This window comes from Kockovaella imperatae (genome assembly GCF_002102565.1).
Source record: "Kockovaella imperatae strain NRRL Y-17943 chromosome Unknown BD324scaffold_8, whole genome shotgun sequence".
NCBI lineage: Eukaryota > Fungi > Basidiomycota > Tremellomycetes > Tremellales > Cuniculitremaceae > Kockovaella > Kockovaella imperatae.
This window is the reverse complement of record NW_019028948.1, coordinates 503974-531641: the sequence shown is the minus strand read 5'-3', so window position 1 is coordinate 531641 and position 27668 is coordinate 503974. Positions and strand designations below refer to the sequence as shown.

The 27668-nt window shown below is 52.1% G+C and overlaps 9 protein-coding genes across 9 annotated transcripts; 4 read left to right on the top strand and 5 right to left on the bottom strand.

The window, feature by feature from the left end:
* Positions 1-42: 42 nt before the first annotated feature.
* Positions 43-1736, top strand: BD324DRAFT_656836 (hypothetical protein). Its single transcript, XM_022018850.1, has 9 exons — positions 43-259; positions 300-440; positions 500-601; positions 644-745; positions 794-870; positions 925-1010; positions 1061-1191; positions 1242-1311; positions 1355-1736. The coding sequence occupies exons 1-9, from the start codon at positions 175-177 to the stop codon at positions 1722-1724; spliced, it is 1164 nt and encodes a 387-aa protein (XP_021870509.1). The 5' UTR covers positions 43-174; the 3' UTR covers positions 1725-1736.
* BD324DRAFT_628730 (secretory pathway protein Sec39-domain-containing protein) lies at positions 1737-5273 on the bottom strand. The gene is made up of 3 exons (XM_022016141.1): positions 3100-5273; positions 2889-3048; positions 1737-2849 (listed from the first exon to the last, which is right to left on the bottom strand). The coding sequence occupies exons 1-3, from the start codon at positions 5207-5209 to the stop codon at positions 1817-1819; spliced, it is 3303 nt and encodes a 1100-aa protein (XP_021870508.1). The 5' UTR covers positions 5210-5273; the 3' UTR covers positions 1737-1816.
* A 1842-nt stretch (positions 5274-7115) lies between these two features.
* BD324DRAFT_495103 (hypothetical protein) lies at positions 7116-12093 on the top strand. The gene is made up of 7 exons (XM_022012941.1): positions 7116-7928; positions 7968-8052; positions 8104-10165; positions 10219-11335; positions 11391-11638; positions 11689-11826; positions 11890-12093. The coding sequence occupies exons 1-7, from the start codon at positions 7218-7220 to the stop codon at positions 11912-11914; spliced, it is 4386 nt and encodes a 1461-aa protein (XP_021870507.1). The 5' UTR covers positions 7116-7217; the 3' UTR covers positions 11915-12093.
* A 449-nt stretch (positions 12094-12542) lies between these two features.
* On the bottom strand, positions 12543-17327 carry BD324DRAFT_628726 (putative chromatin remodelling complex ATPase chain). Its single transcript, XM_022016140.1, has 23 exons — positions 17249-17327; positions 17036-17155; positions 16744-16875; positions 16565-16690; positions 16439-16513; positions 16204-16384; positions 16052-16152; positions 15819-15998; positions 15484-15767; positions 15211-15434; positions 15083-15163; positions 15023-15036; positions 14798-14972; positions 14579-14747; positions 14343-14527; positions 14222-14294; positions 14022-14181; positions 13752-13964; positions 13602-13704; positions 13337-13555; positions 13029-13293; positions 12731-12969; positions 12543-12665 (listed from the first exon to the last, which is right to left on the bottom strand). Exons 1-23 carry the CDS (start codon positions 17249-17251, stop codon positions 12646-12648), a joined length of 3342 nt encoding a protein of 1113 aa, XP_021870506.1. The 5' UTR covers positions 17252-17327; the 3' UTR covers positions 12543-12645.
* A 198-nt stretch (positions 17328-17525) lies between these two features.
* Positions 17526-19041, top strand: BD324DRAFT_651644 (hypothetical protein; the record flags this gene model as incomplete). The annotated part of the gene is made up of 3 exons (XM_022018365.1): positions 17526-17699; positions 17747-17864; positions 17927-19041. 3 exons carry the CDS (start codon positions 17526-17528, stop codon positions 19039-19041), a joined length of 1407 nt encoding a protein of 468 aa, XP_021870505.1.
* A 114-nt stretch (positions 19042-19155) lies between these two features.
* On the bottom strand, positions 19156-20287 carry BD324DRAFT_494885 (putative cytochrome b5). The gene is made up of 5 exons (XM_022012940.1): positions 19884-20287; positions 19788-19824; positions 19541-19632; positions 19410-19474; positions 19156-19340 (listed from the first exon to the last, which is right to left on the bottom strand). The coding sequence occupies exons 1-5, from the start codon at positions 20040-20042 to the stop codon at positions 19271-19273; spliced, it is 423 nt and encodes a 140-aa protein (XP_021870504.1). The 5' UTR covers positions 20043-20287; the 3' UTR covers positions 19156-19270.
* A 2-nt stretch (positions 20288-20289) lies between these two features.
* Positions 20290-22321, bottom strand: BD324DRAFT_628716 (ribosomal protein L7Ae). The gene is made up of 7 exons (XM_022016139.1): positions 22260-22321; positions 21558-21600; positions 21433-21504; positions 21281-21381; positions 20909-21231; positions 20661-20858; positions 20290-20604 (listed from the first exon to the last, which is right to left on the bottom strand). The coding sequence occupies exons 1-7, from the start codon at positions 22260-22262 to the stop codon at positions 20535-20537; spliced, it is 810 nt and encodes a 269-aa protein (XP_021870503.1). The 5' UTR covers positions 22263-22321; the 3' UTR covers positions 20290-20534.
* A 223-nt stretch (positions 22322-22544) lies between these two features.
* BD324DRAFT_628713 (ribosomal protein L38e) lies at positions 22545-23594 on the top strand. Its single transcript, XM_022016138.1, has 4 exons — positions 22545-22616; positions 22770-22830; positions 22967-23149; positions 23435-23594. The coding sequence occupies exons 1-4, from the start codon at positions 22614-22616 to the stop codon at positions 23479-23481; spliced, it is 294 nt and encodes a 97-aa protein (XP_021870502.1). The 5' UTR covers positions 22545-22613; the 3' UTR covers positions 23482-23594.
* Positions 23595-24202: 608 nt separating this feature from the next.
* On the bottom strand, positions 24203-27454 carry BD324DRAFT_656831 (major facilitator superfamily domain-containing protein; the record flags this gene model as incomplete). The annotated part of the gene is made up of 11 exons (XM_022018849.1): positions 24203-24552; positions 24647-24727; positions 24785-24848; positions 24907-24989; positions 25407-25961; positions 26026-26048; positions 26096-26150; positions 26214-26433; positions 26488-27044; positions 27093-27163; positions 27218-27454. The coding sequence occupies 11 exons, from the start codon at positions 27452-27454 to the stop codon at positions 24432-24434; spliced, it is 2067 nt and encodes a 688-aa protein (XP_021870501.1). The 3' UTR covers positions 24203-24431.
* Positions 27455-27668: the final 214 nt, after the last annotated feature.

Here is a 27668-nt window from a genome sequence, read left to right as displayed (position 1 = left end):
ATTTGCCCCTGAAGTGGACAGCTAAGTCTCTTGGTGACAGATAGCGAGGTCGTCGCTGAGGAGACGGTCGACGATGACAACGTGCAAGTCAGTGAGCAAGATGCACACTATATAAGATGAGCTCTTCTGTGGTCTCTCTCTCTCTCCTTCTCTTTGAGTCTTGACATACCCATCATGTCAAATGTCCAACCTGAGACTTCTGCTCCGGTCACAGGACAGGGCTCTACAGCACAGGCTCAGATGCTCAACCTTGACATCAGTGAGCTGCCATGGCTGATAGAAGCTCACAGACTCCGTAGTAATTCGAGTACTATCCAAGACTATTTTCGCTCCTTCCTTCTGTATCTTCATACCATTGACCTTTCTATCCCAACTGAGGAGTACATCACACCCAGTCTTCATTTGGAGCTGTGTATGGACGGCCCTTGTATGTTTGACCCGTGAGTCTGACACCTCGTTCGCAGGCTCTGAGATTGTGAGCTTATGAGTCGATGACAAGACACGCTTCTACACATCGACAGGCTCTACTCCAATCAATGGTCATGGCTATTCTCTCCATCAAAGCTGAATTGGGGGGACCAAGTGGTGTTGATAACAGGTGGTGAGGGCGTCGTATGATGACCTCGAGCTGACTCCGTTCAAGGTGGATCAGGCATCGGAGCGCTTTTGGCTGAGACGCTTGCTATGAGAAATGTCACAGTCGTTGTGTTGACAAAGACACCGGCCAAACTCGAGGTCCAAAACGGTTAGCCATCATGACTCAGTTCTCACAGCAGCTCAATCTTCGCTTCAGATAATGTGCACACCTACGTGTGTGACGTGTCCGATCTCGACGCAGTGGAAAAGGTGGCCGTTCAGGTCAGGGAAGAAGTAAACGACATTCTTCTGAACATCTCAAGAAACTGACAGCTGATCAACTCTCAGGTCGGCGATCCTACTATCCTCGTTAACAATGCCGGTGTAGTGAAGGGGAAACTGCTATTGGACTTGAACGAAGAGGATATAAAAGAGTGCGTCAGATCCCGCTTCTGTCATCTCGGACGAGCTCATGCTTTGCCAGCTCATTTGGCTCCAACACGCTCGCGCAATTTTGGACGCTCAAGACATTTCTACCAGCCATGATTCGTGCCGGACATGGACACGTCGTATCATTAACCAGCGTGCTCGGACTGGTAGGGGCTGCTCAGATGAGTGAGTCTGAGCATCCTACTGAAGCTCTCAACATACTCATAACTTCCCAGCCGATTATTGTGCGAGTAAAGCTGCCTTGGTTAGTTTACATCAAACTCTCCGTGCGGAGCTTGATGCCAGGTGAGGCAGATCACGACGACTTATTGTTCATTCCGTCCACCAGATACCTGGCTCCCAATGTCCGAACCACTCTCGTCATCCCGGCATTCGTGCATACCAATCTCTTCGCCTGCGTCAAATTGCCCACTTCCCGACTATTCAATTTCCTAGCTCCTCATCTCGAACCTCACGTCGTTGTCAAGGAGATCATTGACGCCCTGGACTGTCATGAGAGCCGAGTCATCCGACTCCCCTGGTATACTAATCTCGCTCGCATCATGGGTCCAGGGGTAGGCATCGTGCCGAAATGGCTCGCAGATCTTCTGCAGTGGATAGCCGGGGCGGACCAAGCCATGAGCGAATACGGCCCAAAGCCTGATGCAGGCGAGCGATTGCTGGTCGAGAGGCGGGTAACAGATCAAAAAATAGACTAAAGCATAGAGCATAGCTGAATGATTCATGATTCATGATGATGACCAAGAAGGCAATATATGATACGCAGCCACGCGTTATATCTGCTTCCGCATCACTCCCCGGCGCCAAGCTCCTTCTCATCGGCGCCGAGCAGCCAGCCAACACCTCGGACCAGGGCTCTCCTAGCTTGCTGTCGTACTCTTTCTGCCTCCGCGGCCCCCTGCGCTACAGCCAGTCCCGAGCCGTCTAACATCGATCCGATACTCGGCCTATCACTGTCGTTCGATCGCCTTCCTTCTCCTGATGAGCTGACGGTAGGGGATGCTGTTCTTCCGATTCCAAGTCCATGAGTCATCGTCGGACTGACTCCGCTAACTCCCGCATGCCGGAGACGTTCCCCAAAATTCATTGCTAATTTCGCTGCTCGTGCTGCCGTTCGACTACCCAAAACTCTCGCCTCGCCAACGACGGGACTGGTGGCCAGACTGCCATTCTGGCTTGTTTTAGAGTCAAAAACAGTGGCTGATCGGATACCAGCTATACGACGTCGCTTAGCAGCTTCGTCTAGCTTGATTTGTCCCGATTCGACTTTACGCCAAATCTGCAAAATACCGGGAATCTCTTCTGCGGGACAAGAATCGATAGCTTGTCCGAGAAGAATCATTCGTTTGTCGATCTCTGCGAAATCCGTTTGTGATCCGACGAGCAGACACGATTTCCATAGGTGATCTGTGATGGTTTCGGAGTTTGAGACCTCTCCATCCCCAGTCGGCTTCGCAGCCCGAGGTCTTTTCTTTGACAAAGTCACCATGTCTTGGCATTGCTTGAAGGCAGCATCAAAGTCTCCAGCTTTGACGGCAGATTCCACGAGCATGCCGAGGACCTGAATTCTCGCTTGATTATCGTTCCTGTACCCCAGCTTGTCGGAGAGGTCAAGAATCAGATCAGGATGCTGGAATGCATCAGGCGAAGTCTGCAGAACACGACGGACAAGATCCAACTTGGATTTGGCGTGACGTATCTCGATAGGAGTGATGACACCGGATCCAGACGTTGAAGGGATCCCAAAAGTTGATAATCGGGACGTTGCTTCAATAAAATCACGTTGAGCGGCAATCGCGGGACTCGACGCGGGAACCGACAGACTGGGCGGTATCAGCTGTAGAGTCGTGATGTAGACTCACCAGTCGTAGGCTAGCTTCATCGCGCCGGTATGGATATTGCCGTTCTCTGCATTGTCATAGAAGTCTCTTGAAGTCGCGAGGACGACTTGTTCGACTGTGTCATCACTGAGTTTGTGTTCGTTCTGAAGCTGCTTGATCATCCGCCTTGCTGTGTCGAACTCTGATGAGAAGATGAGCCGCAACCCCAATCTAGAAAAGTGGTTTGACTCACTTCCAGAAGACAGCACCCCTCCGAGATAAATCTTCATCATTTCTTGTGTGTTCAATCGCCCGAATGCACCCCTGAGCGACGAATCTTCCCCTCCATTGAGTTTTAGCATATCAGTCCAGAGTGAAGTCCATTTACTGTCCGTTTGTGCACCTCTATCAGATTGCCTCCTGATCATTCGTTCGGCGAGATCGATTTGGTCTTGATGGTGTCCAGCTGATTGAAGCAGATATCTCAGCTGAACCGGGGTATCCCACCGCGCCAAAATCTCTCCGCTTTCCAGGTGTACGTCCAGAATATCGAGAGCTCGAGATAATGCCGCGAAAGGTAGCGGAGAGAAGAAGATGAACAGGTCTTTGGCTTTTGGCGAAGGATCGCCGGCCTTCTTGGGCCGCACAAACGAGGCGATGGAGTCGAGAGTTGTCGAGGTCAATTCTTGATCTGATTCAGTATCACGTTCCGAGCTTGAGATGTCCCAGACAGGCAGACATTCAAATATCGAAGACATGATTGACCATGCGTCCTTTTGGTCGGAACCATACAAGCATGCCAAAGCCAATCGAGCGACAGTCAGGTCGTTCTTGATCAATCGCTCAGAAGACGGAACAGTCGCTTTGGACGCCTCAAAGATAGGTAGAGCGAGTTTCAGCGGAAGGTCCAACAGAGCGTCATGAAATGATCGTTCGACCAAGTGCGGATCCGGTTGCCCACTCCGTTCCGCTCTAGACTCCAACACGTAGAGATAAGGGAGAACGAGACGTCGAATATGTGAGACGATATTGTCCGAGGTCGAGTTAGATAGGTAGGCCCGAATGACATCCCTCTCGCTCGTCTCTCGCCACGAAGAAAGGGTCCAATTGCTCTCGGCGTCGGGGCTCAGGTCCGCGTCGTAGACTAGCTTCGATAGCAGTGACAGGTCCTCACCCAACGCGTCGAGATCTGATAATCCCATGGACGCTCCTTGCTGTACCCAAGCGAGCTGGAGATCGATCAAGCCGTACGTGTCCAGGCTCTCGACCTTTTCGACGTACCATGACGTGAGTTCTTCGTTCAAAAGCGGGTCATAGCGAGGTTGCGTCTGGTCTGCCATTGCTTTTTTGCTGGCCGCTTGGTACGCTAAAGCTTCATCCAGGGACACAGCTTTGCTGTCTGGACGCCCGTCTTCAGCGCCATCACGCCCCACTCGCGGAAGCAGTGAAGAATCGTCCATATCCAGAGGATTGAACCAGGGTGGGAGAGCATCGAGGATGGCGTAACGCCATGGCCAAAGGGCAAAACCGTGCCTTTTCCACAAGGTACTCAGGTGGGATAAATCGCAAGAAGATGCTAGACTCTGAGCCGATTCAACGAGGCTCATCGAGAGAAAGTTTCCGAGAGTAAATGGAAGATCCTCGTCGATCGCCGTGGGGGCCGTTGTCTCCCGGTCGCTCGCCCGTGATACAGTCGAATGCGCGGAATGAGTCGAACCCGATTCCCAAGGATCGTCGACTTCCAAGCTCTGCTCTGCAATGCGCTCTGCCGCACCATCTGCTGATTTGGTGACTTCACCTTCTGATTGATCTGTGTCTGCCTCAGCCCATGGATCGTCTAGATCCATTACGTCGGTAAGTGCGCCGACATCTCCACCTTGATTCTTTGGTTTCGCTTGAGCATAAGATTTCGATCTCGGCGGAGCGAGTATCTCGAATGTTGCCAGTCTCTGTCTCATGTCCACAAGATGTCCATACCCTATTGCCGACGTGTTCTCCGACGTTTCATTCTCCAGTACCCGCGTCAGGGTAGTCCTGGCCAATTCGGAACTCCAATCGAGACTTTCATCCTGTATGAGGTTCAAGTCTTGACGGACTCTCTCGTTCACCTTCCTCACACTTGACTCTCCACGAGCCTGACCAAGCTCGATGATCTGTTGCGCTAGTACTGGATGGTCCACTCTACCGGAAATTAGGAGATTGTGACATAGCTCCAGAGCGGCAGAGTCGGATAGTGGTAAAAGGCATTGGTGAACCAGCTCGGCAGTGAGCGTTGTATCAGATTGGAGGAGTGTTTCTGGGTCTACCAAGCCACCTGTAGTAGCTCCAGAAGAGCTTATCAGCGGTTCAGCTTGGTCAGCCATGGGTCTGTGTATCTAGCACCAGAGTGTATCCATACCCAAGCATGGGCTCAAGTGAATGATGCACGATTCATCTTCGGACATTGAGAAGATCTCCATTTGGGACAGAACTTATTTGGTCCCACCTTTGTAGACAATGAGGATCGATCGCCGTTTCATCTTGTTTCATCTTCTGTTTCAGTTCTAGAGCCTCGCGAGTCGCGTCCGGCCTTGTTATGCCCAGTGGAGAAGTAGGTTACGATATGGACTCAGTTGTATCTCGTCCATTTGATGCGGGCTGGTGCAATGTCAATGATTCTAGATGCCAACGAGACGGGGAGCATCGATCGAAGTCAAGTAGGGGATGCATATAGAAGACGATGACGATCAGGCACGAGACTGGCACTCTGGGGAGACCTTGAATGAGGACGAGATCAAGGGCCCGCTTCGAGCAACAGGCAGGGCTATACGGGTGCTTCTAGACGAGAACATGGCCCTTGATTACAATAGAAATGCAGAGGCGGCCGATCTTTGGGCGGATCTCTCACGTCTAGGCCGCCACAATGTGTGCGCGACGATTTGCAGAGTGCGTCCGGACAGTCTAATCGAGGCATGGTGGACCTGCAGCGATGACCGTTCGGAAATATGACGAGGCTATGGCTGAAAGCTTCGAGTTTGACTGCCTGTCCGCGTATTACTCCTCGACGGCAAGCATTGTTGGCAACCTCTCGCCTCTGCCAATGTGCCACGTTTGTGGCATTCCAGCTGCTGTGAGCCAATTTGTGAGCGTATGGTACCTGATGAGACCACTGGGATTCCAGCACCACGTAGTACCCGAGCTATGCATGATCAGCTCAACAGTATCATCTGTTTCCATTCTGCTTGTCCATGTGTGGCTATCCGTCGTGGTACAACGCCTTTGCTGCTGCCACTTGAGCCTCTCTCTTAGCCTGGCAGGCGCACGCTTTGTTTACGCGTTATTGAAAAGAATAATACCCCCCGGGGATGAAACAAGCTTTTTGTGCAGTCTAAATTTACCCGAATGGGCAATTTTGAGGCGGCCGGCCAGTTCAAAAGTGTTGTTTGAACCGCCCACCAAAAAGAGGAGAGGAGGAGGAGATTGGCGGAGGCGGACAATGTGTGGGATGTGGGATGTGCGATGTAGATTCGATCGTTCTTACATGTACAGTATCATTCGTCTCCCAATCTCCAACATCGTCTAGCATACAATCTACCTTCCAGACCAGCATTAAGCTCATCTCATCGACACCCTCCCAGAATCTCTCGCCGAGAAACTCCAAGGGAATCCCTTTCATCGGTAATAAAAATTCCTCAACACACGGATCTCAGACCAACCGACTTTGTCCATCTCATTCCTTTCATACATCTGTCTCTCTCACTTCGCTCCGACCTCATCTGTGGGCCACGGGAGACAAGGTGGACGCGTCAGGACACGAGGACACAAGAGGATGGATCTTGGGTAGATTGGACGACGTGTGAACAGGAACCTTAGTCTCACAGTTCGAGGGGCAGAAAGGCGAGTCGCGGCAATACTACTGCTCAAAGCACGCTAGGTGAGTTTTTTGGTGTGTCCATCTGTTTGGCAAAGAGGCATCACACACACACATACACATCTCCATCCACCCCATCCTCCAGTCGCATCTCCACGCGCTTATCCCCGTCAACACCTTCCTTGACGGTCGCATCTCGGACGCGAGCCAGCAGCATTCTCACAAACACCCAATCCCTCCTTGTGTTGTATCACAGCGTTCAGACTCAACAACCTATGATTCTCCCGTCTGGACTCTGACTGCATGTTATAACCAATAAAAACAAACGCTCCAATCACCCATCCTTGTCCTCTCGCTTGCCTCACTGTCCATCTTGATCTCGCTCGCTCTGTATCGCGTCTCAGCATTGACACTTTTGGCTTATTAGCATACCTTCCACTCGATAGCGCTTCATATTCACTTCGACCCTCCGCCAATCATACCACCCCAAATCTAACACGACACTTCCAACACACGCATTCATGACTTCCGTGCTCCCTTGTAGACCCGTCGTTGACTTCGCTTCTGATCCGACCAAAGCGTATCCGTCACCTCCCTTTTCACCTCCCCCATCCACGCATTTTCCGTCCAAACTTCAAACACCCTCTCCCAAATCCAATCGACCTTCCAATCGAACAACTCCGGTCATGGCACCGTCTGGTAGACCGTCCACAGCGGGTGGAATGCCTCCACCCAGAGGGTCCAGAGGCTCGATGCCTGCTGGGGTCCTGGACGAATTTGGCTCTTACGGCCCCGCGACCAGTGGTCCCTCTTCGGCCTCCACCTCGGCGAGAATAAAACAGACGACCCCTGCAACTCCTGTCCCAATCGCCTCTTCCTCTGATCATCCCTCTGGCGCGACTGATCACGCCGATCGACAGCGGAATCGTCAATCACACAACCCATCCACAGCACTGATCAACGCGTCGCCACCGAAACCAGAGTACCTGACGGATGAATATGTCTTACATCCTTCTGTATGGTCCTACAAACAAGCTCATCCACGCAGACCCATGGTCGGTTTCGGGCCATACGTCTTGCTACAAACCCTTGGCGAGGGCGAGTTCGGCAAAGTCAAGCTCGGTGTGCACACCGAATTCGGAGTCGAGGTAGCCATCAAATTGATGCGTCGCGGCAGTCTGAGTGACGAAACGAGGGCAAGCAAGGTTGAAAGGGAGATTGACGTTCTGAAGGTGAGTCAAAGGCTGCTCCAGTCCGCTCACACTGGGCAGACCTTAAAACACCCAAACATTGTGCGCATGTTCGATGTCATCGACACCGAAAAGTACATTGGCATCGTCCTCGAGTTTGCAGGAGGCAAGTCTTGAATCACTACCGTTGTCTTGTCACCAATTGACTTCGTAACAGGTGGTGAACTCTTCGATCACATTCTCGCCAGTCGATACCTCAAAGACAAGGACGCGCAAAAGCTCTTTGCACAGCTCATATCCGGAGTCGACTATCTCCACAAGAAGCACATCGTTCATCGAGATCTCAAGCTCGAGAACTTGCTACTCGACAAGCACCGCAATATCATCATCACAGACTTTGGTTTCGCCAACCGTTTCGATCACGCGACGGACGATCTCATGGCCACATCGTGCGGGTCGCCATGTTACGCAGCTCCGGAGCTCGTCGTGTCTGAAGGTCTGTACGTCGGCTCGGCGGTGGATATCTGGTCCTGCGGTGTCATTCTGTACGCCATGTTGTCTGGATACTTGCCATACGACGACGATCCTGAGAATCCAGATGGAGACAACATCAACCTTCTGTACAAATACATCATGTCGACCAAACTCAACTTCCCCGATCACATGTCTGCAGCTGCCAAGCATTTGCTTCAGATCATGTTGGTTCCGAATCCCGAGCAGCGATGTAGCATCGAGGACATCATGAACCATCCCTGGCTGGCAGCTTACCGCGACATTTTCGAGCGGTCCGTTGACGATCACGAGTACATCTTTCAAGACAGCATGTACCGCAAATCTCAGACGGCCAAGCGGGAGCTTGCCGACCGACGCAAAGTTCAAATCGAAGGCAAGCAAGCGAGAATGGCAATGGCAAGAAGTCAATCCAGCGCTCCTGGTGCCACCGTCTCTGCTGGCGTGGCTGATCAGCATCGTCGACAGAGAGAGAACCGTCATCACAGTGCTTTGCCAGGAACGACTACCATGCCAGCATTTCTCAATAAGGCTGGCGCATCGCTGCCGGCTACCGTGCCCCCTCCCGCCCGGCAGTCTCTCCCGATCGCTGCGCCTGTACCTGCCGTTCCTCGCACTTCACCCGTCACTGCTGCAGCCAGCACACTACCCACTCCTCCCGCGACAGCAGCGAGTGGATCTGTGCCTTCAGATCGTCCTCGTGACTCGCCTAGATCCAATCCTTCGCCTCCCAAGATCTCTCGCGTGGGTACTGCAGACAACTCCAATGAGGCCGTCGAGAACGAGCGGATGGATGTGGATACGAGCGACGAGTCCCAATATGCCGCCAGACCGCCAATGTCCTCAAACAAGAATCGACACACGATTCAGGTGGAATATGACGGTGATGCTTCATATGAGAAGATGAAAGAAATACTCCGTGCCAAACGAGCCGCTGCGGCTGGCGGAGCTTCGATCCCTGTTTTGCCTGTGCCGCTGTCGGTTCCTATTGTCGACAGGTCATCGCCTGAAAAATCAGTCACGAGCGACATTGACATGGATTCAGAGTCAGAGATCGGTCATGCGCCCGAAGGTACAGTGGAATCGGCGGTCATTGGCTCAGAAGTTACTCCGGCGGCATCGCAAGTCCTGACTCCTCTCACCACTCCTCCTATAAGCAATATTGTCGAAATCGTCCCCGGCGAGATTGTTGAGGCTACCCCAAGGACGCCATCGAAGAAGGGCAAAGAGTCCTCGCGGGATGTTGCTTCGCCGTCCACACCTCGCGCGAGCAAGGGGCAAGACACTTTGGAGGAGGTCGTCACTCCACGGGCACCATCAAAGCAGCCCCTGTCAACGCCTCGTACCGGCGGGAAACGCGCAGATTCCATGCCGTCCACAACCCTTCTACCCTCCGTTTCCAACCAAACGACACCCATTGCTAAAGTCAACCCGTCTCTCAAGCCCACCGGTCTACCTCGTCCACCTTCGCCAAAGCGCGAGCGATACCGCAAAGGCATGTCTTTGGACAAGTTCGGACTGGCCAAATTGCTCGGTCAAGCTTCTGCTTCCTCTAGCGTTGACGTATCCCGACCGCCTGTCAGTTCAAGCGCGACCGCAGCTGCCAAGATTCAATCCAGGCAAGTCCAGGCCGAACAGCAGGAGACTGGTCTTTTCCGAACCAAGAGTCAAAAGGCCAAACGACAGAGCGTGCTAGGATCGGACCTTGTGGAAACCGATTCCAAGGAGAAGAAGACGAGGCGTAGAACGTTGCAGCTTATGGTCAATCGGTGTGTACAAACGTGTCGGCGTTTTGAGGTTTCCGCTGCTGACTGTCGCGCAGTGGCAACCCTCGCGATTCTCGAGCAGCTCCATCTCCTGCCGCTGTGACCCCTCTGGTTCCCCGCGATATGAATCCCGTTCCTATCTCGAAATCAGCCGCCACCGCCTCTGGCAAGCTCGAGTCGAGTGCGCCTATTGCGATCGGGTCTGAGGGCATCCGCCCGACATCTGCTGTCGGAGATCGCGGCGCTCAGTCTTCGGCATCCATTGTCACCGTTGATGCTTTCGCAGCTCGACCTACGTCGCCCGTGGGACACAAGACGGCGAGCTCGAGCGCCGCGAAGAAGGTCATGGATTGGTTCCGGAAAAAGTCGATCGCTCGAGACACTTTGGTGTCTTTGAAACAATCTGGGGTCAAGACTGATTCCCAGTCCTCATTCGTACAAGTCTCCGACTCCCCGTTACGACATGCTGCCAGGGAGAGTCGAGCACAGATTGGCTCGACGGCCAATCTGGCCGCAATGAGCAGTACAAGCAGCGTCGCTGCCACCGCCGAGGGTCCAAGCATTTTTGCGGCGGACATTGTACCAGATGCTGCCGGACTCGATGCCATCAAGAAGCCGTCGGACCTGCCACCGCCCTTGATGGTACCGTTGCAGGCGAATTCTGAAGTGTCCAGTGGAACAACCAGTCCCGCACGTGTCCCTCTTGGCTCTGCTGCCAATAAGACGAACATCGATTCGGTCATGCTCAATTCCACCACCTCCCTCGTGCCGCCGACACGAAACTCCATGCCATTGCCAGCCAGATCCAAATCCCACATGCCAGGGTCTGAAAGTCTCTCGACGGCGACGAACACAGCTCCGACCAAGATTGTCGCTCTGCGCGATGCTCCATCGCCGACACGTAACGACGAGCTCAAGATGCGCGTCCACACTGGCCTGGTTGATCAATCTGCTCTTTCTTCCAAGCCCCCGAAAGAGGTCATGGTCGAAGTCCTCCGTGTCCTGCAAGGCATGGGTATGGAGATCAAAAAGGAGAATGACTTCAAGCTGCGGTGCACGCGTGTCCGACGACGAAAAGCGGGGCCAACTACGGGTTTGGGTCTTGGTAGCGTCATGAGTGTGGGCAGCGGCATCAACCCTTTCACATTAGTGAGCTCTGCATCCACGAGCAAGGTGAGTGAGAGGATTTCGAAGCTCAACATCAGTGAGCTGATGCAATCCTTCTTAGATCGACAATCGGGGCTTGCCTATTCCCAACTCTCCATCAACGGGCGGAATACTCTCATCGGCCAGCGGAGGGCTCAAAGGCATGCTCTTACGTCGTGGTTCGTCGTACTCCGCGACCAACCCTCTCTCACGGGTAGAGTCCAGCGACATACTAGGCTCTCCGTCCGCATCTACCATTGGCTTTGGCTCGCCGATACCTGGTACGCCCGGAAGTCCTGCTTTGGCAGAACCCCTCTACGGAGAGCACTCGTGAGCTGACGCCTCCTAATATTCCATTTCAGAGCTGACTACTTCCTCAGGGTCGACAGTGGTGATGAGGTCAAATTCATCGTCGAGTTGTGCAGGATCAAGAATTTACCTGGTTTATACCTGTTGACAATCAAGCGATTGAGGGGTTCAGTATGGAGCTTTAAATTCATCTATCAGACTGTCATCGAGTGAGTTTGCGCACGCGCCCAGGAATTAGTCGTAAGAGCGCAGAGCTGACTAGTCTGTCACAGACGGTGTGAGACTCTAACTCACTAGGCTGTTTTTGCGACTGGCCCGGGCCCTTCTCTACACCCATCATATCACCAATTCATCCTTCGTTCATTCACCTTTCACGGACTGCGACGTCTAATTGTCCACGTCCAGCTCTACAGTCACACTTTCCGCCTCCACATTCTCCATGATGTACATTGTTTTCCCCGGATCCTGAACACCGCACGATAGGAACAGAATATACTTGTGCACCACACGCGTTTCGCAGGTTTATCCTCTCTTTCTCGCCAGAAGGCCCGGACGGTCTAGGAAGAGAGGACTTTCTCTCGTCTATCTAATCCTTTACTCGAAACACGTAATTGTCGAGACACGAGGTCCGTTGGGTTGGAGTCAGGTCAGGTCATGATATGCTTTGTCTTTGACGCTTTCCATCTACTTGTCCAACGCGACCCGCAGTGTCTACCTCTGGATGATGACCCTGTCTCAGTGGCTCAGTCCATTAGAATCTTGATGTTACACGATATACGCTGTATTTCATCTTTAAATGTCTATTCCATAGTCTATCATCCATCACTACCATGGCGTTCGGTCTCCTTGTTTTTCAGTCATCGTTCCTGTCTATCATCTGCCCGCATGTATCTGCTCTTCCTTGACACGGTCACGACAGGGCGGCGTGGGAAAATGTATACATGCAGAATGAATCACACGGGAAATCTGGTACAAATGCGGGCGGGCTGACGCTTCTGGGCGCGTCCTGACGCTCGGAGGCCATTCATTCATCCTTTACTCTTTCTACCTGTGAATTGAGCAAGAGAATCAGTGGTGTAACTTCTGCTGCCACCAATGACGTGTGCGACTCACTCTTCTTGGCTCCACCTCCCTGTACACTCGGTGTCGTATCTCGTGAACCTGCACCTGATTTGAGATCTTCAATCGTCCTCTTTTTAGCAGCACCACCACCGCCTCCGCCCCCGCCGCCGCCTTTCGGTTTAAACTCTTTGTCATCGGCATTCTCCTTATCCTTCATGATACACAGTATGAGGGTCGCTCCTCGACGTCGGAGCTCTTCGGGCGTACGAGACTTGAAGAACCAATCGAACCTGAGCGCGCACAACACGTTCAGCGAGAGATCGCTTGATGACACAGCAATTTCGCTCACCTAAAGAGTGGCCACTCGCCGATATCCCTCTTGATCAATTCGTAGCAGTCATCACGATCTATTCCATGATGGTGCATCCTGACCAAAAGGAACCTGTCCTCTTCCTCAGAGTACGATTTGCCCTTGTTTTGACCATACTGAATCTTGAGCTCCTGCATCGGATAATTGTAAGCCTTGACCTTTCGGTGCAAAGCATCAATTCGCTCCTGTTGTTCTCTTAGTTTGGCTTCGCCGATATCGATTCGTTCCATCAATCGATCGGCGTCTGCGCGTGCGTCAGCAGAATAACTCCATAACGGCGGACTCACTTTCGAGCTCTTTGTATCGCTCGAAAAAGACTTTTGAGTACTCTCTGACATCGTCTACAGTCTTGTCCGCAATCTCCGCTGCGACCAGCTCCAGAGCTTCCCGACCATGCTTCTCGACCGCTTTGACAAAGCTTTGAAAGTGCGCACGACGCCAATCTGCGAAACCTTCACTCGCCAAGGCCTCCTTCTCGGCGACCTCTTCTTCCGTGAGCTCTTCGGCTGAAGCCAATGTCAGATCTCGGCAAGTCTATCATGCTCAACTTACCGTTGTTAATTCGCTCTTGCTCTTCTTGGCGCTCCTTCTCTACATCCTCTGCAGTTTCATTCTCCTCAGGTTCACGTGCTGGCACAACCCAGTTCTGAGCTTTCTGTGATAGCATGAATAATGAAATTGGACCGGGGAGTTGACACTCACGAGATGCGCATCATACTCCTTAGTCTGTAGCTCAACCAACCTGGGCGGGAAGAATTGAAAGTCGTGGACCTGGACTTGCTTTGGTGGTCGAAGCACCTTGGGCTTATCCGTCTTCGGAGCGGTCAATTTCATGTTGTCTCGATAGTACTGGTCGATCGAGTAGTTGCCCTTTCGTTCTCGCTTGGCTGGCTCGATCCAAATCATGTTTTTGCGCTACAGTCATCCGGTCAGAATCATCGTACATAGAACTGTGCGAGGCACGCTACTGACCTTGTTGCCGAAATCCTCGCCTTCCCACTGGTTGACCAGACTCTCTGACTTGAAATTGTTCAACGCGTCCAGGTCCAGATCTGCGTATTTGCTGTTAAGCTCTGCTGTCTTTTCCTCTCCACGCTTGATGATCTCGTCAATGTCTTCGTCGATAGTCATACTAAGGGTCGTCAGCTCTAGACAAAGACCGTCGGACGAACTTTTCAGAGGTATTGATGATCTTGTCCGCCCCGTGCTGAATCATGTCTAGAAGTTCATCGCGATTGTTGCCAACTAGGGATATGTCAGCCACGACTCCGGGCGCGAAAGGACACAACTCACCCTTAGCTGAAGATTGGGCTCTCCCCTCTTGGATGACTAATTGATCCAACTTGAGCTTCTGTGTCGCTCTATCCAAAATGCGCTCCTCGACAGCATCTTGGGTGATGAAACGGAACACGAAGACTTGCTTGGTCTGACCAATCCGATGAGCCCTGTCCATAGCTTGGAGATCAGCTTGCGGGTTCCTGCACCTCATGTCAGCTGTCTCGCCTAAAATATCAAGGAGCCCCGCTCACCAATCACTGTCAAAGAGCACGACAATATCCGCTGTGACGAGGTTGATACCCAGCCCTCCAGCTCGAGTGGTGAGCAAGAAGACGAACTTCTCGCTCCCTGGCTCGTTGTACTGATCGATGGCAGTGATTCGGTCTTCGTGAGCAGTGTTACCGTCGATCCTGCAGTATTCTGAAACCGCACCGTAAGCCTTCGTCGTTGTGATGGCTTTTTGAACTCACTGAAATCTCTGAATTGACAGTAGTCCTCCAGGATATCCAGCACACGACTCATTTGCGAAAAGATCAGGACTCGAGATCCCTTCTCCTTCATTGATTTGAGAAGTTTGTCGAGAATCATCATCTTTCCGGCATTGTCGATGAGATGTTGATCAGTCGTATATGGCGGTCCCGGTTCCTAGCGCACAGGGTCAGCTTTGGGCTCCGCACTCGATCGCCCAGTCTCACAGCTCCATCGAACACTAGCGAGAGTCAGCTTGCGGTCGGCCCGAATGGTTACAAGCTCACGATACGGGTGATTGCAACATTTTCGCAGTTGCATGACGATATTCAAAAGACGCGTCTTGCCTTCCTTCTTGCCCGTAGCACCTGCAATCTTGATCAGAACGCGTATTCATGTAGAGAGGCAGTCTCACCATTGACGGCGTCAATGTCCTTTTCTAATAACATCCTATACCATTTGCGCTGCATATCCGTCATCCCAACGTACAGATTGATCTCCTTCTTCGGCAAAAGCGAGTGCTCGACATCCGCCTTGACACGACGGAGTAAGAAGGGTCGCAACACCTTGTGAAGTTGTTTGACAACAGCATCAGGATCCGAACTGTCTTTAGTCTTGAACCATGCGTCGAAGTCCTCGCTGAAGCGCATAGGTTAGAATCCGTTCCGGACTGAAAGCAGATGCTCACCTTGAGGAGAAGACGTCCGGTAAGATAAAGTTGAGCAGAGACCATAATTCTTGGAGGTTATTCTGCAGCGGAGTACCAGTAATAAGCAGCCGTCCACGAGAGACAAAAGTCCTGATGATTTGACTCAGGAGCGAGTCGACATTTTTGATTCGATGGGCTTCGTCGATGACGGTGTACTCCCAACTGAATTTCCTCAAAGTCGACTTCTCCCTCATGCACATTTCGTATGAGGTGATGAGAATATCAAAGTCTTGCGTGAGAATGCGTTTGTGAATCAAGTCGTTCTGAAAAGCGATGAACGTCAGTGTCGCTCGAGGAAGAGATCTTATACACACTCGTTCATCCTTGGCTCCTTGTAAGACGACAGTTTTGAAAGCCGGGACCCATTTACCGAACTCTCGATTCCAGTTATTCAATGTGGATTTGGGCACAACGACCAAGTGAGGCCCATTGATGCCTTGGTGAAAGCGAAGATAACCGAGGAAAGAAATGACCTGCAGTGTTTTCCCGAGACCCTGAAGTGAAGATGTCAGCATTGATTCAATGTTTTGAGAACAAAGAGACATACCATTTCGTCGGCAAGAATTCCGTTAATACCATTGTGATGCAATGATGCCAGCCAATTCAGACCTTGAACCTGGTAATCCCTCATCTTGCCACCCTTGACGTCTGATTAAGTGGAATCAATCAAAATGTCTCAAGTATGATAGCTTGACTCACACGGTGGGCTCTCCTCGAATACAAACGCTTCATCCTCCTCGTCGCCCTCTTTCAGCAATTCCTCATCCTCTTCCTTTTCAGACTTCCGATGTCGATTATCAGCAGCGGTACCCTTTTTCGCCTTTTGAGCCTTCGCAAGCTGTTCATCGAGCATTTGGGCGAAAGCTGGTTCACGTTGACGCTGTATTAGGGGTCAGATGAGGCATCCATATGTATAGTAGCAGCTGCAACCCACCTTGAGATCGATGAAATGTTGGAACAGCTCAGTTTGTCCCAATAGATAATTGAATCGCTTCATCGAGTCGGCCAGCTAGAGGCGTGATCAGCTTGTGTTTTCGCCTCCGCGGTGACCAAAGCTGACCCTGGCATCCTCGATTGCCGTCCGCTTTCGTCCAATCTCTGTGATCTGGTCTCGCCTCTGCTGCTTAGCAGCCTTTTTCGCCGATGCCTCATCTGCTCTCCGTTTAGCTGACGGCGTCATTTTTGGCTATGACGCGAAAGTCAGCAGATTCCTACTGCAATTGTATTCTCGCCTCTCACCGTTCCGGACACCAAGTCATCCTCATCGAGCATATCATCGTCATTTAGGTCGTCATCCGATTCATCATCTGGAGATTGAGAAGCAGTGTTGATGTGATGAGCGGGAGCTTCTTCAGAAGCGGATGCTGAGGGCTGCGGAGAGATCACGAGTCAGCTTTGCATCTAGGCGAGGGCTGATCTCGAGTAGAAGCTTTATCGAGATGTATAGGTGAAAGAGTGTGTTCATTCAAGTCGGGGTCTCCCGCCACGAACGGTCACCTGGTTGTAGAGGTGAAGCAGGGTGCACACTTACAGCTCGAGATACGGAAAGATCCCTGCTACCAGGTACGATGTCTGAGAACTGGTCATCGTCCTGACCGTTATTGTTGCTGTGATTCGCGGGATTCGCATTGCTCGCCGCCAATAGGGGATTCTTTAATGAAAGTCAGCACTGAATGGATTTACGACTGATCATGCAAGGCATAGACCGGTCTTCGACGCCTCAAGCTGGTCCAAGCCCACTTACCATGCTCTTCCAACACCAATAAGGGGACAGTCGCCCCTATATGACCGGAGATGAAGCAGACAGAAGAGATGAAGTGAGAGAAAGCAAGAATCTGATGTTCTCTTCGACCGTTGGACGCGCTGAAAAACAAAAAAGCGACGAGATAGGCGCACGTCAATGCGGCCCTGAAAATGCTGCGCCTATTCCTCACGGCCTGGCTTGGGCGGCGACCTTTGGACATGGTTGTAATCATCACCCATATCTCACCTTTTGGCGAGCGACGAGGTATTTGGGCAGGATGGCCGCAGCAGGATCGTCTAACGGACCTGTTCCTGGATCCATTCAGGCTCCAATTCCAGTACTGGACAATGCGCCAGTTGGAAAATCGGCACCTAGTGTTGGGACAGGTAATCCTGTGGCCTCGACCTCGACCTCGACTCTGAGCCTGGCGTCGAAGCCAGCGGCCCCGAAGGTGGGACTTGAGGCTTCCGAAGAGTGCTAAGAGCTGATTATCTTCAGCAAGGAGCACATTCCACACCATACAGCGTCCCTCACGCGTCTCCTCTCGGCTCAAATGGAGGTAAATCAACCGATCTATTTGGTCGAGGTGTGTTGCGAGCGAGGCTAGAGTCAATGGGTGAGTCTGGGTTCGCTCAACACGATAGGCTCATGCATTGACCGATGGCCTCGAATCACTAGCCCGCGAACATTCTATGATGATCGACGAGGATGTCTTGACATACCTTGCACTCGCCGCCGAAGCTCGTCTCCGTTCCCTTATATCCTCCGCCATGGCTGCCCAACTGCACCGTACGACTTCATCTCATGTCCGTGCTCCACCTCCATCCAAATCCACTGGTCAGCCTATGTGGTCTCATGTTGCTGTTTCTGATCCGAATGCCGTATTGGAAGCTCTGAGTAAAGAGAATAAAGAAGCGGAACAGAGCTTCAGGGCCAACCGAATGGACAGGATAGCGAGGGAAGCAGAATTCCAAAGGGCTAAAGAGAGGGCAGAGAGGATCGTCGCGTCTGAGATCGCAGCCAAAGCAGGTGGCGGTGGGCCTAGTAATGTAGGAGAAGGAGGCGGAGAAGGAGAAGAGGCCAATGGTGAGAATGGTGAAGATGCCGAGATCAATGGAGTCGCTGGGGGAAGTGGAACAGCAACGCCGATCAAGGCCAGCACATCGACAGGAAATTCTCCGCCAGTCTTTGGAGCTGTGAGCGAGCGGAAAACGCCCTCAAGTGGTCGGAAATCTGGAAAAAAGGCAGCAAGAGACGTCTCCGCCGAGGTGGCTCATAAATTATCCAATGCGACCGCTATGAGGAGCGCCGGAATGTTTAGCAAGAAGCAGTACTCTTGGCTGACTTCTGTACCTCCTGTCAGTAGTCCTCTCGCTGGGCGAAAGAGGAAAGATGGAGAAGGAGAAGGTGAGGAGGGTGGCGCGGGAACAGGAGAATCGAGTAAACAGGAGGGGAACGCAGGGACACCGTTACCGAAAAAGAAGAAAAAGAGGGACAAGGGCGGCGGCAAAGGTGGACAAGTTGATGATGGAGCAGGGGCAGACGGTGATCTCTCAATGATGGCGAGACGGCGACCTCGGCTTTCAGTTCCGACCCGGAGAGAAATCGTCGTGGCACGAGACGCAGGTGGGGAAGAACGGAAAGTCACGGATGACAAGGTGTTAACCATGGACGATCTCATCTTTGCACTGGAGAGGGAGGGAGTGGGCAGAGGTATGGGCTCAACGGACGAGATTGTCACACGTGTTAGAGCGCTGGGCGATGTCAGATCGAGAGAAGGTTCCCGTCGATGAGCGTGATGCGGCGCGGGGTATTGGGGTGGACGACCTTCAATGGTCGTATTATGCGTGAATGTCTCGCCGTGCATAGTAATGCAGAAACTCCGAAATAGTGTCTTTGTATACGATATGATCATCAAAAGACGGAGAACGGAATGACTGGAGAGGACCATTGCGTGGAATCGACCTTTGACACACAACTCCCACGACTGCACTCGTCTTGCCAGTCTTACGACTGTGATTCTCAAGCCACGAAGACTCTCCATGCAAGATACACGACCGCGAAACCCGCAGGAATAACCCAGATAGGGAATCTGCGGCGACGTGTGAGTGCCCGATGCGTGCGGTACTAGGTCATGTACCGATATAGTAGTACTACTCACCCTCCTGTGCTCGCCGTCTGACCTGCAGTCGCCCGTGCTGCTGGCGCAGCCTTCTTCTTGCTCTCCTAGAAGCACGAGCAGCGTCAGCGCGAGAACAGAACAGTCGACGAGGGTCACAGTGTAGAACTTACGCCTTTGAACTCTCCAATCAGGATTTTCTCCATGATGCTGTCGGCTTCTGGTGAGTGTCCAATATCGTCAAAGGCCTCGGTCGCATCGTGGCCTAGAGTGGACATCAGTAAAAAGCGCTTTCAGCGGTTATGTCGATCGCAGGGAGTCGAAATGCATGAGCATCGCAACCTTGAAGGTAGGCTCATCCTCGGTGACAGGAGGTAAAATACACCTCGATCCTTTGATGATGCAAAATCCAGGACTCACCAGCTTCCTCGACTAGGACTTCATCTCCACCGGGGTGCTACGTAGTAACTTATCAGCTCCACTTCTGTGAGACGTCTCATTGCGATGTCCACCCACCTCATCTCGGAATTTTGTCACGTCGTACACTTTTCCATGAATCAACAACCACAGACTATCTCTCGTAGTGTGCTCTTTCAGCTGGTCCAACGTGATCCGCTTGTCATCACCTGAGCTTGAAGCGCCAATAGGCGACTCGACGTTTAATGTGGATGCCATGGTGCGGTAAAAGTTGGGATGTCTGACAAGCTGGTCGGAGGCAGATGCGAATCAAGGGAGTATCCAGAAAGGCTGTAGTACTGCGAGTCCTAATTGGTTGTGAATCGGTCAAAGCGAAGAGCAATCGGAGATTCGAGCGAGATCCGCGAGGTCAAATGCGCCAACTTCACTCTGGATTGCTTGCTGGGTCTTCAATACTGGTTATGATATCTCAGCGACGTTATAGTCCAACACGTTGAGGTTTGAGCGTATGATAAAATTCGCCCGCCCCAAAGTCATGCATGCAGCTTCAAAGACGGCGATCGCCGCGGGGATGCGTCAATAGGCCTAACTTTTGAACGATCAAACTTTGCGCCTGCAGCGACTGCCGAGCACTGAAAAGCGATTGGGCCCCATAGTATGCTCATATCATACATCTGCGCACTACGGAAAGACGACCTATCCGATCCGTAAAGCACAGCATCCCATTGAACGAGGTAGTCCAACCATGCCTTACAAGCTGATGTCGATCTTTTTGGCGTCCTGTCCGAGACCCTTGGCACGCTTTCGGAGCATGGCAATGCTGCAAACGACGATAAGCTCGAGTGCCAAAGATACATGGCCGTCGACACCACTTACGATTTGTTGCCACGGATACCACCTCCCCAAGTTCGTCGGATCTCATCGGCCTTGTCAAGGTAGTTGGCCTTGCAGGCGGAAACGAGGTTGGCGAGAGCTTGACTGTCCTCGGATCGGACTTCGTCAATGGCAACGACGGCGGAGGTCTTCTTGCCAGTGATCAGACCGAGACGGGCCTTGCCCTTAACGATGCAGTAGCTGATGAAGAGGGTCAGGGCTGACGAGGCGCATGTCGTTGCGAGACTTACGGGACACCCATCTTTCGGCAGAGAGCGGGGAGGAAGACGACAAGCTCGATAGGGTCGACATCGTCGGCGATGACGACGAGCTTGGCCTTTTGAGCCTCAACGAGAGCAACGACGTGGTTCAATCCGTATTTGGCGTAGTTGGGCTTTTTGGTCTGGTGGGTCGTAGCCTTGTCACCGGATTTCTCTCGGGACTCGGCCTCAGACAAGAGACGAGCCTTCTTCTCCTGCTTGGATTCGGGCTTGTACTTGTTCAAGAGCTGGAAGAGCTGAGTGGCGGTGTTCTTGTCCAAAGTGTGCGAGAATTGGGCAATAGCGGGAGGAACCTGCGACGAGTTCAGAGGCGTGATGGGACCCTCAGACGCTTGTACCCACCTTGAGTCGCTTGTTGAGGATGACCTTTTGTCTCTGGAGACGAACGTAACCGGGCCACTTGACGAATCGGGTCAAGTCCGTCTTGGGAGGAACATCACCACCTGAGGAGGATGAGCTGAGTGTACTCGCGCCAGACACCATTGAGAGCTCACCGATACCGAAAGACTTTGACCTCTTCTCGAAGAGAGGGTTAGTGGCAGTCTTGGTGGACTTCTTGGTGCCGTCTAAACATCGAGTCAGTAAAATACTACATCGACAGAGAAGCGTTCACACTCACATGGGGCGGCGGCGGGCTTGGACTTTCCCTTGGCGGCTTTGGGCTGCAAATGGTCATTGAGACGACGTCAACTACTACTCTGACTTGGATATAAAGCACAGAGGGGCATCACGTCGGAGCTCTAAGCCTAGGATGTTCGATGCTCTGTCCGCTCAGAGATCCATTCATCAGGTCCAGGGCAATTGGGCAATCACCCCGTTCTTCGTTGCCCGGACCCGAGAAGGGACCAAAGAGGATCCAAAGACCGTTGTCCTGGCCGGCAGCAAGGACTGGTTTCAAGTCCGTCGTAGGAATCATAAGAAGGGCAAGTGAGAATTATGCTGACTCGAGCCGAAAGACTCGAGCAACCGTCATTCCCTCTCACCCTCCTGAGATCCTGTCCTTATCGTCCATCATTGCAGAGAAACCCAAGCATGTCCAAATGCCGTGCGTTTCCTGCTCAAGAGCGAAAGACAACCAGACGTAAGAATCTTGCGATTCGTACACATTTTGCACCGAGGCGGTTTCAGGTTTCCAGAGGCCGTGCGAAGGGACATATATCTCTTCTGTCCCCTCGCGGGCTGCAAGAATTCCTATGCACCGATCATCTCGTTCAAAAAAATTGGTTCTCGTCTTGGTCTCCGGCGACGGTACAATGTCGAGTCCAAACGACGGACGTGATGCCCCTGTGAGCGAGGAGATGAAGAAAGGAACCTAGCGCACCATTTTGATCTATTTGTCGAAGGTTGTCGAATTGAAGGAAGGAATTGAGATGAGCGCTCCAGGCAATCCAACTGAAAGTCTGTCGAGGTCATGGGCGGCATCTTGACTCGATCGGATTTAATCACCTCGGCAATTTTCCAAAATGGGCTTATCGCCGATGTCTGCGACGCATCACAGCTCCACTGAAGGGGTGCCACATTCGTTGGAATCACTAGTTTCCCACCCTGCGGCGTTTCGTATAACGCCGATTTTTTGACCTGCTTTCGACCGTCTTTTCGCCCAAAAGTCTATACTCAGGAGGGCAGCTTCGAGCTATAGGTTGCAGTTCTGTTCATTGACAAAGCAGATCTCATCATGGTGAGTGGTGGATGGATAGGAGGGAAAGCAGGTGCAGCTCTGTCCAGATGTACTGCGAGGTATTCGCTACGATCATCCACCAGCTGCACCAGCTGCTTGGCCCCTCCCCTGGTGTCTTTTCAACAGGTCGCTGATATTCTTCCTTCATCGCAGCCTCAACAAGTTCAGGACATTAAGCGATTCCTCGAGATTGCTCGTCGAAAGGACGCTACTTGTGAGTACAAGCATCTCCATTCGTCGTCAACCTCGTATCCTGGACAATGTGCGGATTGCAGCTGCAGCATTCCGGACCGCATCTTAGAAAGCCTCTATTCGACAAACCGTCCGGCTGACTCCCTGTCTTTTCCTAGCCGCACGGATCAAGAAGACCACTCTCCAACCTTCCAAACAGACCTCGGCCAGCCAAAAGGTCAAGAACGCTCGATCCGCTCCTACCGTTACCAAATTCAAGATCCGATGCTCGAGATATCTCTACACTTTGGTCTTGCACGATGCTGAAAAGGCCGAGAAACTGAAGCAGAGTTTACCCCCTGGTGAGTGGTCTTTCTAGGCTAAGAGAGCGGAGCAGCGGCAGCAAAGAGGGATCGAGAAGGAGGCGTGCACGGGAACGCTTGACCGCATGCTGTTTGGCAGGCTTTCTGCCCTGCCAATGGCTGTGGGCGGCTTCCTTCGGGTTGGCAAGGACTAGTCCGAAGCCAATCCCTGGGGCTCGTCCTCCTAGCTCTCCACATCCTGGAGAATCAGAAAGATCTGCTCCATGTCCCGCCTCATTTTCAGTCATTCCTCATATCGTGACTTGGCTGATAATCCATGTTCAGGTCTCAAAGTTGAGGAGATCTCCACCAAAGCCCCAAAGAAGAAGTAAATTAATCTACTCTTGATTGGACGGGCAGTGGGATCCGGAAGCGGACAGAGAGAGGATACGACACTCTCTATATCAGGATGGTCGTCGCGCATGCATGACCTGTAACACGTATCATACGTCCATGCCTCTCCGAAGCGAACAGCAGCAGTGATGGACATCAGCGACGAGATTATCCCGTGCGGGTACAGACGTATCTTAAGGAGTACGTCTCTGAGGAGCCTTGACCATGATGAAGCCTTCCCTTGACGGTAACGCGACCCTACGAGCCGGTTCATCTGATCTGTTGGACATGCCAACGTAAGAAGTGTACCGCTTCAAGTCCCGATACTCGCCGTGAGATCTCTGTGAGCTGCCTCCTGGAACCGATCGCTGAAGGACCTACCCTCTGTTCTCTTGCCTCTCGGGCTAAGGGCGTTGTCTCCACACAAAGCACCATGAAAACAAACGAAGCGGGCTAAGATCAAAGGTTTTTGAGCTGAGTGGGACGGCAGGGAAGCAAGTGAGCGTCGTAATCTGGTCTGAAGATGGATTGAGCCTCGGTCTCATCGCCCTTAGGGTGCCGTACTGTCAGATTACCGGCTCTGCTCGATTCCCCACGACGAATATGTGCTACAGGTGCGCAACCGGCCTTCTCATCGTCGAGTGGTCCCATCGCGCGAGCCTTCATCTAGACAGGAATCAGGCTCTGACATGCAGGCTTCCTCAGTCATCTCGTAAGAGTAGCTAGGTAACGCATGCATGATACCTATGATAAGAAGTGAATGGTAGAGCTTTTACAAGAGGATACAAATGAGGTCGTGTACAGATGTTGGTTTTGTTTTCTGGCTTTGGGTTCGATCTGTCGCTCAGGTGGCGGCTTTTTGAGGGAGGTATATCGAGGTGGAGAGGACCGTGGACCAGATGACGTCTCATCTATTCTGTTGTCTCACCCTCTGATCGATGTCCAGGTCTCAAAAGTCGGCTCTGGGTTTCTCCGAAGCGGTAGAGGATGTGGACATGTAAGATGCTGAAGAGACGGATCGAATAGCGGCGACATTGCAGAGGGATGAGGAGATATTGGTGGGCTTGCCCCTACAAAGGAGAGAAAGATGGTCAGCGACGACCATTGGTTTCATTCATCGTATGGATCTGGACGGGGAGGAAGTTGCAAAATCCTTTCGCTCACTTTGAAAAATGTCGTTGCTTGGCCCCGTTCAACTTTGCACTACAGGGTGATAGGGCATTGTCGGTCGGTGAGACGGTGAGTCTGCACAGACGAGTTTCAGCCTCACTGCCTTTGCCGGCTTGACCTCTTTGAGCTCACCCCTTGCCTGGTTTTCCGAATCCCAGCAGACCCTTCTTCTGCAAGTACTTTTCAGCTGGGTAGCCTGGAGGACTCAACTCGTCAGCTGGAGATCGTTCAATCCTCATGAAGAAGCAACTGACCTGAGGCATCTGTGGAGGAAGGCGCAGCAGGGGCCATGATGGTTGTCTTGGCTGTTGATGAGCTTCGGGAACAGGTGATAGTGCTGGATGTGTGATGTAGAATGCACAACGTTGAATAGAACAAGATAGGTTGAACATTATATCAGAAGTGAAGGAGGGAGGGGTGGCTGGTCAATTGAACGCCCTTTCAGGGTTTTCTCGAATAAAAAAAAGTGACGGAGCTTTGGAAAATCAGCCGCGTGGACACCCGGAGCCGATCAGCAATTTCTAGTGAACGATCAATGGAGGGGTGGCAGAGTGGCATTTGTACCCCATACATGCTGTTCGATATCATTCTTGTATGCATGGTCTTACTGCTGCTCTAGCTTTTGGGCATTGGATTATCGAAATCCCCTTGTGTCTATATGGAACAATGTCTAGTGTTTATACTCCTTTCCCTTGATACTGTGATGGATAATCAGCGAGATTCGGGGGCCGGACCACACGAGTTCAGGACTCACTTTCTATCCCTACAGATCAAAGCAAACAGAAACCCGACGACACCGGCCGCGGCACCCGCAAGGAACACATCGTTGGAAGCACGGGCATAAGCCTGAACAGCGATGGTCCTAGCTTCACCGGATAGCATCCAAATACTGTCGACAGACTGTGCCAGCGCAACGACAGTGTCATGAGGCAGACTCGAAGCGTATCGTCTGACACCTCCAGAAAGTAAGGCCCCGCCAATGGATCCACCAAAACTTCCACCGAGTAGTTGAAAGAGGGTCACGAGGGCAGTAGCTTGGGGAATGTCCTTGATCAACCCATTGGCATCCATTTCAGCTTGAGCTGCCAGAACGGCGTTCATCATGACAAGGCCTGCGCCGAGACACGCGACGATTTGGAATCCGGCAATCTTGGCGTAGGAAGAGTGCACGTCCAGAGTGTACAAGAGACCACCTCCGATAGAGCAGACAGCTGTTCCGAGGAGGAGAGCCCACTTGAAACGACCTGACTTTTGAACGATGACAGCGCCAATAAGGGCAAACATGGCCATTCCGATGGCGTATGGGAGACTGAGAAAGGAAGCATCAGCAAAGGTTGCTTCCCTAGAGACGAAGGAGGCCGGGGCTATCTCACGTTTGAATGGCTGATCTCAATGACTGTGATCTTGTCAGCAAGCTTTCACATTCAGTTATGGGCCACTCACGCTTTCGTGTCGTGTCGCTTGGAGGAAAGTTGGCAAGTACGTGAAGATGGAAAGACTAGGACGATCGTCAGATGATGATGCTATGTATGTACAGAATGCACCACCACATATCACTCACGCGCTCATCATCCGGGCACATGCAACACCTGATGATCCCCAGACTGATCTGAATCTCGTCACTCGGAGCGGAACCATGCCATCTTCTTTCATGACGAGAACTTCCCACAGGATCACAAGGATGAGGCAGACTCCAAACATGGTGAAACCAATGATGACGGTATGAGTGGACCAACCGTGAGCTCCGCCTTCGATCAACGCCAAAGTGAGACTGACAATACCTACAAGAGTCTGATCAGACCTGAATCATGGGAATGGAGAGCTCCTGTACTCACCACCAAGTACAATTGCAGTCGCAATCCAGTCGAGTGATACAATCCTGGAGATCAATCCATCCGTTCGAAGGAGGTTGGAATCACCGAAAGCTCGTTGGAGCGCTCGAGTGGCGAATGAAGGCTGTTTCTCGGCCAGAGCGGGTCGTTCGAGCTTGGGAATAACGAGTGCAATCACGCCCATAGAGATCCCACCGACGGGAAGATTGATCCAGAAACACCATCGCCATGAGGCATGGGTCGTCAATGATCCTCCTATCAATGGACCTAGACTTGAACCAATGACAAAGATGATTCCGAATAACCCGAAAAAGATTGGTCGTCTCTTGAGCTCAATGACGGCTGAAGAGATACTCATGGTCGCGACCATGATGGCCGCTCCACCTAGACCGGCGATGGATCTTCCGACGATGAGAGTGACGAAATTGTGAGACACGGCAGCGATCAACGAGCCGACCTCAAAGATCGCAATCGCGATGAGGAGTGGCACTTTTTGGTCAAAATGAGCCAAGGCTTGTCCCCAGAGGAGAATGGAAGAGCATTGAGTGACAAAGTAGGACCTGACAGAGTCTCAGACTTGGTATCTGCCACATCTGAAGTGGACTCACGAGCTGATCCAACCAATCTGATTGACGTCATGGAATGAGGAAGCGATGATGGGTAAGGCGGGGACGAGGATCTAAAGCGAGATGGTAAGTCGATGCTTCATATCGGTTCCCTGAGTATCACCCACAGTCTGATCCAGGATGATGATGAAAACTGCCAAGGATAAACCGATGAATACCAGGACAAGCTTTAGGCCATGAAGGTATTTGTCCTCGGGTTCATCACCGACCGTCTTTTGGGCCTCAGCATCTGCATCGCCACGAGACTCTGACGACGTGCAATGCGAAGCATTCGAGGGGGTCAAGGCCTTCTCGACGGGGGTTTCATGACCCTCCAGAGTTGTGGCTAGGGTTTGGGCGGACATTGTAGGTGGACGTGGAATGCGAGGCCAGATCTGTGCTCAAGGTATCTATAGGCGAGGCTGGTGACAATGCATTCTCTAATATGAGCCCAGTATATATACATTTGATTCCCCTGCGGGACGCCGTTGACCATGATCCAAACGTGAAATGTATCTCGCTGTTGAACTCGATCCTGCCCCCCCCACCCTCCCCCTCGCCTTGCCGAAACCCCCTCGT